Raw genomic sequence first — 12588 nt, 5'->3', positions numbered from 1 at the left:
ACCAGACCTGAAACATTAACTCTGATTTCTCTTCACAGATGCTGCCAGAGCTGCTGAGCTTTTCCAGCAACTTCTGCTTTTGTTATCAAACTTAAATGTCACTAAACCCCAATGGTATGAATTTGTATCAAATCATGTAGTGAAATTACTTACATCAATCAGGACAGCAATACCACCAATAAATGCCAGGAGGTAAAATGTACATCGCCAGCTGGAAAATAAGCAAACAATTCATACATTAAACTAATTTCACTTTAAAACAAACTGACTGCAATGGGTATATACACACACACACACACACGCAAAGGAGGAAGCTGTTGGATCTATTTTATCTGTATTGGCTTTTTGAAGCAGCTTTCTAACTCATCCCATTTCCTACCCATTCCTGATTGCCCAGAATATTATCCCCCGGCAATGTTACACATAGACACCAGATCCAAGTGCTGTTGGAGAACCCAAACCAAGAATCAGAGCCACATTGAGAACAAAGTTTTTCCACTCTTGCTCTTTCTGGTGCAGACTACATCCTTTAACATGCTTAAAAAAGAAAACAGAATTTTTACAGATGCTGAAAATCTGAAATAGAATGGGAAGTGTTGGAGTTACTGAGCAGATTGCGTAGCATAAAGATATCCACATTAGTGGCTGTCTCTCCAGAGAGACAGTCTTCTTAACAGATGCCACCTGCTTGGTGCAATTACAGGGGGGCTATGGGAATGGCAAGGACAGAGTGTTAATGCCCCTCCATCTGGCAGAAAAAAAATTGAAGTGGGCACACTTTTGTCAAGTGATTTAACGTCCACAACCATGAGATCAGACTGGTCATGGAGAAGGCAAGTTTGAGATTTCTTTACAACAGGTTTAATTGTTTTGTGTAGTAAACACAATCAAGAACCAAGCTGGATACAGGAAATACACAGAGGTGGAAAAGCAAATATGAGAAGCAAAGAGGTATAATGAAGAGAAAAGCTGGTAACTAACATTAAGGGAAATCCTCAAATCTTCCTTCTATAAGCACATTAATAGTAAAAGGTGGTAAAAGGGGATTAGGGCATATTAAGGACCAAACAGGGATCATAAAAGGGATTTACATTGAGAAGCAAGATGCATGGCTGAGGTGTTAAATGAATACATTGTATCTGTCTTCACCTGCAATGCAGATGCTGCCAGGACACGATTACATGAGGAGCTCCATCACTAAAAGGGTTTAGAAGTGATGAGGAGATATTGATAATCTATTAACAGCTAAAGTTGATAAGGCACTGAGACCAGATGAGAAGCATCCTAAGATCATGAAGGGACAGAGAGGGGAATTTGCAGAGACACACAAATGAAAGACACTAGATCTTTCACTCTAACCTGGATCAGGGCAGTGCCGGAGAAATGAAGAATAGTAAACATTAGCTCAGAAAGCCATGTAAAGACTGGTCTGTATTACTGGGCCTATCTGTTTAATTCTAGCGGTGGGGAAACATCTGGAAACAATTATTCTGGATAAAATTAATAGTCACCTGGAAAAATGTGGGCTGATTTGGAAGGGCCAGCACGGATTTGTTAAGGGGGGACATTATAACTAATTTACTGAAATTTTTTGAAGTAGTAACAGCGAGGATTGGTGATAGCAAGGCTGATGTAGTGTATATGGGCCTCCAAATGGCACTCGATACAATGCCACACAACAGATGTGAGGAAAGTTGCTTGTCATGGAATAAAATGTAGCAACGTGGATAAAAGTTGGTGGAGTGGTACAAAACCATGAGAATTGGTAGGTGGATATTTTTCAGGTTGAAGAGAAGAGGAATTTGGAAGTGAATTTGGGCCCTTGGTTTTCTTGATATATATAAATGATTTGTATCTTGGTGGGCAGGGGACAATTTCAAAGTTTGTGGGTAACTCAAAACTTGGGAGAATTGTAAATTGTGAAAAGGACAGAATGAAACTTCAAAAGGACTTTAACACTATAGCTGTCTAGATAGGTGGCCGATGAGCTTCAAATGAGGAGAAGTGTGAGACGATTCATTTTGGTACAAATATATAAGACTATTCTAAAGAGTGTGCAAGAGCAGACAGACCTGGGTAAATATGTATAAAAGAACAGGCAGAGGAAGTGTTAATGACACCTGTAGTATGCTAGCCTTCATTAATTAACTTGTTTAGGACACTGCTTAGACCTCTGTTAGAATATCATATACAATTCTTGCTGTCACACTATGGGATAGATGTGAATGCATTGGAGTGTATGGGGAAATGGTTCACAAGAATGTTTCCCGGGAGGAGCTATTTCAGTTATGAGGAAAGATCGGAGAAGTTGGGAGCATTGTCCTCAGAGAGGAGTTTTGAGAGAAGCTTTCAAAATAGAAGACTGGACACAGTAGACAGAGGGAACCTGTTCCAATTGTGAAGGGTTGAGAACCAGAGGGCATAGATTAAAGTGATTTGCAACAACAGCAAATGCATTAAGACAATACAGGCTCAAGGCTACCACTTTGAGGGGAGTACAGGAGCAGAGGGGCCTCAGGGTTCATTGCACGATTCTCTGAAGGTGGCCAGGCAAGTTAAAATAGTTGTTAAGGCAGCTTTTAGGATCCTTGCGTTTATAAACAGAGGCATAGAGTATAAAAGCGACAAAAGTCATCACTGAAAAGAATATCAAAAAGTATTTAAATATTGATGGGACTGGCAGTGTATGAAAAAGTGCAGTTATTGTTGTCTGAATACAAATTGCAATTAACATTTGAGACCTAAGAGGATCAGATTAATCCAGTCTTAGGGGTATTCAAATACAGACTTAAATCTCAATGATATCACATCATTAAAATAAACCTTTTGTCACAACCTGTTCACTCAAATTGTTTAAACAAAGAAGTGTAATCATATTTTCCCAGTAGGGATACCACACAAAATCTCTGGAGTAGTCTCATCTCCAATTACGAGATAATTCTCCAATTCAGAGAAATTGCCAGCAGCAGGAATGGAGAGATTGTTTCACAAACAACTAAATGTATTTTCCAAGGCAAATGATCTTAAAAGCATAAGACACCATCCTTGTCATTGCTGGTGTTCCCAGCAAGTCTTGTAACATTTCCACTTTAGGCCTGATAATTAGTTAATTTCTATTTAGCAAGGTAAGTCTCGATGCCAGGCAACTGTGTTCTCACATGCTGAGTTTAAAGCAAATAGCTTTGCAATCAGGAGACTCTTCAGTAACGTGCAGCTTGTCTGTTTCTCTATACTGTCCAGAATGGGTTTACACTGAGGCCAAATTAATGGAGTTTGGCTGACCGCTGGCTCTGGCCTGTCTGGAAAATTTTTAGCAAGACCACCCTCTCTCTGTGGTAGTTCAAAGCCTGCTCGGTCAGGTACATTTTGCAACAAATCACCTCTTAGTGACATCTGGTGTTTCTCATTCCTTGATCTAAAGGGAATTTGTCGATGCTCGCCTGTGTTCAGGCAGCTAGCTCCAAATAGTACAATGTATTACAGATGCAATGTGGGCAAAAGTAAGTTTAGCAGGTCATGATAACTGGGGATCAGCACCAGATGGCTTTGACCATCTTTTATGTTTTCGTCAGTCAGTGAACGTATGGGGTCATGATATTTGTGAGGACAGATCACTGGGAGGGGTGTTGAGCACAGCATTCCAACTACAATGTATGTTATTAAAATTATTTGATGTCAATGAGGTTTGTGAGTTGCGCTATTTGTAAAATAATGCACAGTACTGTGGTGTGAAGTCTGATAGGACAATAGCTAAGATCTGGAGTCCAGCGCTACACAGAGGATCAAGCTATTTTGTACAACAGGATGTTTCCCACCTTGCCCTTTGTTGCTGTTATCCTTTGATGGTCTCTGAACACTAACTTTCATACAAAGTTCCTTCCACTTGCATTCACTGGGATTATCATTTAGTTTTTGGCTATCAAATTAGATATGTAGTTATTATTATTATTATTACTACTTTGTTAGCGCTGATATTTTGGTGATGAACTCTCTGGATATATTTTTAAGACTGATTCACTGAGACTGCAGTGTTACACCATGAACTGCAATATTCCGTCAACTGTGTGATATCTCTGGTATACTATCTTGTCTAGAGAGTTCACAACAATGGAGATTGGGTGGTATAACAACTGATAAAAGACCGATTAGTTTGGGCTGACCGATACCTGATATAGGACATACTTTGTGCTGCTCCAAGGCTCCAATCATGATAAAGAACACCTGGCCTTACGGAGTGAAAGTCAGCCCTACTGTTGTGACCTCCATTTGACCTAAAGTTCAGCATTGAGGGTCTCGAGTTGGAAACTGTATCATGATTCATGGTGCAGCACACTGCTATAAGAATATGAAGCATCTGTTGACCCTGATATGGCATGATGCTCTTTGCCTCATGGCATAGGACATCATTGCACCAATTGTGACATGGGATGTCTGTGACTTACACCACAGAGACAGTTTCATACATATGCAGTTCAAGATCTTGCTGGGCAGTTTTACCTGATCAAATTCTTCGAAATTGTGTCACATCTTCCTTCCATTCTGGATGAGGAGAGTGGGAATGACTGCTAGCCCATGATCACTTTGTGAGAAGTTGTTTAGGACTAGACTCTGTGCTGGTTGAGGGTGGCCATTCAAGGAACAGACCCCACACAGGCTAGTTCAGTATGTTCAGCTCCTTCTGATTAGATGACAGTTCTGAGGAAGGGTCACTCGACTCAAAATGTTAACTCCAATTTCTCCCCACAGATGTTGCCAGACCTGCTGAGTTTTTCCAGCAATTTCTAGTTTTGGTTTTGATTTACAGCATCTGCAGTTCTTTTGGTTTTTATTTGACATTTTTCATTTTGTTCAAATTGCTGTGTCAAGGCAAGGTGGTTTATTGGAGGTCATATTTAGGCGTCGAGTAACTCCAGACTGTTTTGTGGTTATTGAGGGATTGAAAGTATGCTGGGGGTGGCAGTGAGGCATTATTGAAGGGACTTGTTGTCGCCAGCTAGCACTTGGAAGCTTATAAATGTTTGCAATAACGATAACACCAAGCTGAACATTCCCCCAGTACATTGTAATTGTCAGGACTGCAGCTGGATGGGGCATATCTGGCACAGCATGTTTTACATCAGGGGAGTAATGCAGTGGATCAAACTCTTTTATGCATTAATGTCCTGTTTCTTCAATTCCAAAATGATTCACTGGAAGGAAATACTGTTGCTGGAGCGCTGGGTGGCAAGATACTAAATAAATTTAATTTGGTAGCCGATAAAGCTTTGTAAGATTTAAAGAACATGTAGCAATGTGTGAATAAAACCATAGGATCACAGAATCCCCAGTGAAAATAGAGGCCATTCAGCCTATTGGGCCTGCATTGACCTTCTGAAGAATATCCCACTTACCACCGTAACCCTGTATTTAACATGGCTACTCCACATAGCCTACACAAATTTGGACTGAGGGAGGAAATCAGGTCATCTGCTGGAAACCCACACAGACATGGAGAGAATGTGCAAAGCCCACACAGACAGTCCCCTAAGGCTGGAATCAAACCAGGTCCCTGGTGCTGTGAGGCAGCATTGTTAAGCACTGTGCCACTATGCCACCTGAGGTGCTGGGTATGGCAAGTAACATTCATGCCACACAAATGCCAGGCAATGACCATTTACAATAAGAGATAATCTGACAGCCACCCTTTGACATTCAGTGTTACTATGATTGAACACCTCATTATCAACATCTTGGGTGTTACCACTGACCAGGAAAGAAGTGACAAAGAGGATTGATGAAAGTAGAGCAGTGGATGTCATCTATATGGACTTCAGTACACTGTTCAACAAGATTGCCCATGGTAGACTGATTAACAAGCTTAGATCACACAGAATACAGGGAGAACTAACTATTTGGATACAAAATTGGCTCAAAAGCTAGGAAACAGAAGGTGGTGGTGAAGTGTTGCTTTTCAGACTGGAGGCCTGTGACTAGTGGTGTGCCACAAGGATTGGTGCTGGGTCCACTGTTTCTTGTCATTTATATAAATTGGTCAGTGTACTGAGTATAGGCGTTGGGAGGTTATGTTTCAGCTGTACAAGACATTGGTTAGGCCACTTTTGAAATATTGCACTCAATTCTGATCTCCCTGCTGTAGTGAAGATGCTGTGAAACTTAAAAGGGTTCAGAGAAGATTTACAAGGGGATGTTGCCAAAGTTGGAGGTTTTGAGCTATAGGGAGAGGCTGAGTAGGCTAGGGCTATTTTCCCTGGAGGCTGAGGGCTGACCTTATAGAAGTTTATCGAATCATGAGGAGCATTGATAGAGTGAACAGAGAAAGTCTTTTCCCCAGGGCAGCAGTCCAAAACTAGAGGGCATAGGTTTAAGGTGAGAGGGGTAAGATTTAAAAGGGACCCAAGGGGCAACTTTTTCCACACAGAGGATGGTGCATGTATGGAATCAGCTGTCAGAGGAAGTGGTGGAGGCTGGTACAATTACAATATTTAAAAGGCATCTGGATGGGTATATGAATAGGAAGGGTTTAGAGGGAGATGGGCCAAATGTTGGGAAATGGAACTAGATTAATTTAGGATATCTGCTCAGCTTGGATGAGTTGGACTGAAGGGTCTGTTTCTGTGCTGTACATCCCTATGACTTTAAGTGATGTTACACCTCTATAAGTAATTGGCCAGACCATATTTGGAGTACTATGTTCAGTTCTCGGTACTTTATTTAAGAAAGAATGTTAAAGCCCCAGAGAGAGTGTGGAGGAGATTTATGAGAACAATACCAGGAATGAGGGATTTTAGATTCAAGCAAAGATTACAGAAATTGGGCTTATTCTCTTTGGATCAAAGAAGATTATGGAGATGACCTTTTTCTTCAAAATTATAAACAATTTTGACAGGGTAAAGAAGGATGTTCTGTTTCCACTGGTTGGTATGTCCGTAAGTCGGGGTCACAATTTCAAGACTGCCAGCAAGAGAGCTGGAAGAGAGACGAGCAAGATTATTTTACTCAGTTGTTAAGATTTGAAATATGATGCGTGGTTGAATTGTGGAGACGGGTAAATAGGTGGTTTCAAAAGAGAGCTGGATAGATGTTTGAAAGGGATGAATTTAGAGGGCTACTGAGATAAGGCTAGAGAGTGGGACTAGCTGGATAGCTCATTCGGGAGATGGTACAGACAGGATGGGCTTAATAATATCCTTCTGTACTGTAACTTTCTATGATTCTATCGTGGCATCACCTCTATGCCCACTTCCCTGTGGCAAGCTCCTCATCCCCTGCATCCAAACATGACAAATTCAACATGATCTTCAAATCATTTTCTTGTCTGTTGATTTACTGGATCTTGCTGTGACACTTCTGCCAATGCAGGCAGTGTTAAGCCTTTAGAGTCCAACATAGGCACCAGGGCTCTCTGCTGTATCTCCAAGACAGGGAGATGGACTCAGCACTTTTACTCCGATATCAAAATGGTTGCTGTGTAGTCAAAAGACAGGACTGACTGTTGGCTCTAACATCACTGACAGTTAAAACCTGTGTGGGCCCTCACTTTGTGGACTCCTGGACACGGGCAGTTGCTTACTTTTATAAAACATTTTTGGAAGACGGGGAAATAAATCAGTGTGCATTTAATTGTTCAAACTAATAGACAATCAGTTCTACAAGACAGCTCCATACCAACCCTCCTAATTCAAACTCAATGAATTATCCATTCAATTTTCAAACACTGGGAATTTAATATCTTTTCTGAGCAGATGGTGTGTGTTAGATTAATGCATACTCTGCTACACTGAAGAGGAAATTCATAAATTCAGGGTCAAATCAAATGTCCCTATTTGTCTTGGTCTTGCTTTGAATAACAATACCGAGCTGCTTCAATTGCCAATTTATGGTCACAGATTGTACAGGATTGTTCAATTTTCTTTTGCATATTAACATTGACCGACAGCCTCCTTATCATATAGATTGTGCAATCCAAGTCATTAATCTGCCTTCAGAAAAAAGACTTCCTCCTTCTCAAGTATACCACTGAAATGTCCTACGGTTTGTTAACTCACCAACTGAATCCATCAGGAAAGTAACAGCAATCGTTGCATTGGGAAAGGAAGTTAGATGTCTTTTTTTTCTTGTTTTCTATATCCAGAAGTGCTCTTAAACACAACTGAATGTTTTTTCTTTCCATCACCAAATCACCAGTAGTGTATTTCTTTTTCATCTAATAACCACAACCAGTAAATTGCCGTGTTTTATATTTGATTAATTTATGTGAAGAACCCATTAATGGCAATGCAGACCATCAAAGGGGAGGGAAATGTAGGGAGGGGGGAACGGTTCTAAATCAAAATTTAGAAGGGGCTAGTGGAAGTGTTGTTTTCTAGTAACATAGGAGTGGATCACCTGTTTTACACCTGCCCAGTCATCTTAATCTGCAACAATTGCTTGAAAATAAAGTGGAACATGCAATAAAACCTGCTGTCAATTTATTTTTGCATTTTATGTTCCTGCCCAAAACCAGTTGACCCTAGGCAGCTTGGGATGGGCTGGCACATTGTGAGCAGACTCAGGGGCAAGTGCCATTTTTGCAGCTAGCCTGGGATGAATTCCAATTGTGAGCAGCAGTTGTAGTATCAACATATATGAATATAGCACTTCTAAAATGAACCAATCCAAGGTGCTTCACAGGAGCATTACAACATGTGGGAGGCTGGGGAAGAAACTGCAGAATCTCTTGCCGAGATTTTTGCTTCACCTTTAGCCACTGGTGTAGTTCTGGAAGACTGGAAGGTAGCTAATGTTGTTCCATTCTTTAAGAAAGGTAGCAAAGACAAGTCAGGGAACTACAGGCTGGTGAGCCTGACATTAGTGGTAGGCAAGTTATTGGAGAGGATACTGAGGGACAGGATCAACCAACATTTGGATAGTCAAGGTCTGATTAGGGATAGTCAGCATGGATTTGTGCATAGAAAGTCATATCTCACAAATCTTTCAGAGTTTTTCAAAGAGATAACCAAGAGGATGGATTGGCAGTGGAAGTTGTCTATATCAACTTTAGTAAGGTTTTTGACAAAGTCCTGCATGGCAGGCTGGTCATGAAGGTTAGATCACATGGGATCCAGGGAAAGCTAGCTAATTGGATTCAAAGTTGGCTCAATGGTAGGAAGCAAAGGGTAATGGTTGAAGGTTGTTTCTTAGACTGGAGGCCTGTGACTAGTGGTGTGCCACAGGGGTCAGTACTAGGATCTTTGTTATTTGTTACTTACATAAATGATCTGGATGTGAATGTACAAGACGTGATTAGTAAGTTTGTGGATGATACAAAATTAGGAGGTATCATTGATAATGAAGAAGGTTATCAAAAATTACAAAGGGATCTTGATCAGGTGGGGAAGTGGGCTGAGGATTGGCAAATGCAATTCAATGCAAATAAGTGTGACGTGTTGCATTTTGTGAAGTCAAACCAAGGTAGGACTTACACGGTAAAATGTGAGGTCCTGGAGTGTTGTAGAACAGAGGGACCTAGGAATACAAGTACATAGTTTGTTGAAAGCAGCGTCACAGGTGGATAGGGTGGTGAAGAAGGCATTTCATATGCTGGCCTTCATCGGTCAAGGCATTAAGTATATGAGATGACAAGGTGTAGAGCTGGATAAACACAGCAGGCCAAGCAGCATCAGAGGAGCAGGAAAGCTGACGTTTCAGTCTGGACCCTTCTTCAGAAATGGGGGAGGGCAGGGGGATTCTGAAATAAAGAGAGAGAGAGGGGGAGGCAGATGGAAGATGGATAAAGGAGCAGATAGGTGGAGAGGAGATGGACAGGTCAAGGAGGTGGGGATGAGGCTGCTAGGTAGGAGGTGGGGGTAGGGGTTGAGGTGGGAAGAGTGGATAGGTGGGAGAAAGGACGGATTAGGTTAGGGAGGTGGGGACGAGCTAGGCTGGTTTTGGGATGCGGTCAGGGGCGGGGAGAGTTTGAAGCTTGTGAAGTCCACACTGAGACCATTGGGCTACAGGGTTCCCAAGTGAAATATGAGGTGCTGTTCCTGCAACCTTTGGGTGGCATCATTGTGGCACTGGAGGAGGCCCAGGATGGACATGTCATCCAAGGAGTGGGAGGGGGAATTGAAGTAGTTTGCGACTGGGAGGTGCAGTCGTTTGTCGCGAACCGAGCATAGTATAGGAGTTGGGATGTTATGTTACAGTTGTATAAAGTTATTGGTGAGGCTGCACTTGGAGTATTGTGTACAGTTTTGATCACCCTGTTATAGGAAAGACATAGTTAAGCTGGAAAGTGTGCAAAGAAGATTTACAAGGATGTTGCCAGGACTAGTAGGCCTTAGTTATAGGGTGAGTTTGGCCAGGATAGGACTTTATTCCTTGGAACGCAGGAGAATGAGGGATGACCTTACTGAGGTGTATAAAACCATGAGGGGCATAGATAAGATGAATGCATAAGAGTCTTTTTTCCCAGGGATGGGGAATTGAAAACTAGAGCGCATAGGTTTAAGGTGAGAGGGGATAGATTTAAGAAGGACCTGAGGGGCAACTTATTCACGCAGAGCATGGTGTGTATATGGAATGGGCTGCCAGAGAAAGTGGTTGAGACAAGGTACAATGGCAACATTTAAGAAACATTTGGATTGGTAACTGGATGGAAAGGGCTTAGAGGTATATGGATCAAATGAGGGCAATTAGAACTAGCTGAGTGGGCATCGTGGTCAGTATGGACCAGTTTGGGCCAAAGGGCCTGTGTCCATGCTGTTTTACTATATAATACAAACTATGACACTGAACCACATTATGGGTAGATGACCAAAATTTTAGCGACTGGCATATTTTAAGGAGTGCTTCAAAAAAAGAGGACGAAAGTGAGGTGGAGAGGTATAGGGACAGAATTCTGAAACATGGGTCCTAGCCAACTGAAGGTATTGCCACCAATAGAGGGGTGATTAAAAATCAGGGATGCACAAGAGACCAAAATTAGAGGAACCCAGAGATCTTGGAGGGTGGCAGGATTTGAAAGAATTGGGCCAAGGCCAAATTGGGATTTGAAAACAAGGATTTTATAATCAAGACACTGCTTGAACCAGAGTCAGTGTAAGTCAGCAAGTACAGACTAATAGGTGAATGGCCAGCAGTGTCTGGGATGAAATGAAGTATGCAGACAGCAGAACGTACAAGATCAGCCAGGAAACCATTGGAATAGTTGGGTCTAGTGGTGTGAAGACAGGAATGAGGGTTTCAGCAGCAGATGAGCTGACACACAGTGCTGTCAGATGACGTTATGGGGATAGAAACAGGCGGTTTTAGAGATGGCACAGAAGTTAGATTGTATGTTTATCGCGGAGTCAAATGTGGCAGCAAGGTTGCAAACAGAGTGGTTTCAACTCAGACTGGTGTCATGGAGATGGATGGAGGGGTAGCTCAGCAACAGAGTTTGGTGCAGGGACCAAAAGTGATGGTTTCAGTCTTTTCAATGTTTCATTGGAGGAAATTTCTGCTCATCCACTACTAAATATCAGATTAGCATCTGATAATTTAGCAACAGTCCAGGAGTTGAGGGGTGATGGGGGGTGTCAAGCTGAGGGCCATCAGAAAACTAACAATTTCAGATGATGTCACTGAGGAGCATGGTGTAGATGAGAATTAGGAGGGAGCAAGATTTGACATTCGGGGGATATCAGAGGTAACAGTGCGGGATCAGGAAGAGAAGCCTTAGCTGGTGATTGTCCACCTGTGATTGATGGATAACAATGGAACCAAGTGAGAGTCATCTGGCCCAACTGGAAAGCAGTGTCGAGGGGTTGGAGGACAACTGTATGGTCAACAGCATCAAAAGCTTCAGGCAGGCTGAGGAAAGTTCACCTTTGTCATTGTAACTTTAATCGGAATTGTTTCAGGATTGAAGGGGGGGATGAAAGCTGACTCTAGAGATTCAATTATGGGGTTATGGGAAAGAGAAGAATGGTCTTGGGAGGCAACAAGGCTCTGGTGAGGAAAGGAGGGTTAAAAGATGGGATGGCAATTAACGAGGATTAGTTTTTTTTTTGAGGAGAGGGAGAACTGATGACAGATTTGACAGAAGGGAATGACAGCTGAAGAAAGAAAACCATTAAAATATCAGTTAATATGGGGAGCAGGCAGCAGTGTGCTATGAAGGATTCAGTTAGTTGAAGGGGCGTCTTTCAGTCTCTATTGACCGGAAGCATTAATTCTATCTCTTTCTGCAAAACTGCCAGACCTGATGGCTGATTCCAGTACTTTCTGTTTTTGTTTCAACTTTCAGTCTTTTCGTTTATGCGGAGGTGTTGTCCAATAATTCAGAACTTTAGAGGGGAGGTGGGAATTTCTGCCCTTGATTTCTTGGCCACATTTGACTAAGTGTGGCATCAAGAAGTCCTGGCTAAATTGGAAATCAGGGGGAAAACACTCTGCTGATTGGAGTCATACCTGGCACATAGGAAGATCGTTACAATTATTGGGGTCAGTCATCTCAGCCCTAGACACCTCCATCGAAGCTCCTCAGGGTAGTGCCCTAGGCTCTAGTGCCCTCAGGACCGACTTCTTTCCTTCAGAAGTCAACAAGTGGAGATGTTCACTTATTGA

General features: G+C 42.1%; 1 protein-coding gene across 1 annotated transcript in view; it reads right to left on the bottom strand.

Moving 5' to 3' along the window:
• cers3a (ceramide synthase 3a) overlaps window positions 1–12588 on the bottom strand; it is an 86765-nt gene that overhangs the window by 48511 nt on the left and 25666 nt on the right. The window contains exon 5 of the mRNA XM_048615712.1: window positions 154–211. Within this exon, the coding sequence (XP_048471669.1) occupies window positions 154–211 (58 nt within the window). The remainder of the gene's footprint in view (window positions 1–153; window positions 212–12588) is intronic.

This window comes from Rhincodon typus, chromosome 33, assembly GCF_021869965.1.
Source record: "Rhincodon typus isolate 14 chromosome 33, sRhiTyp1.1, whole genome shotgun sequence".
Lineage (NCBI taxonomy): Eukaryota > Metazoa > Chordata > Chondrichthyes > Orectolobiformes > Rhincodontidae > Rhincodon > Rhincodon typus.
This window is presented reverse-complemented; position numbering and strand designations above follow the sequence as displayed.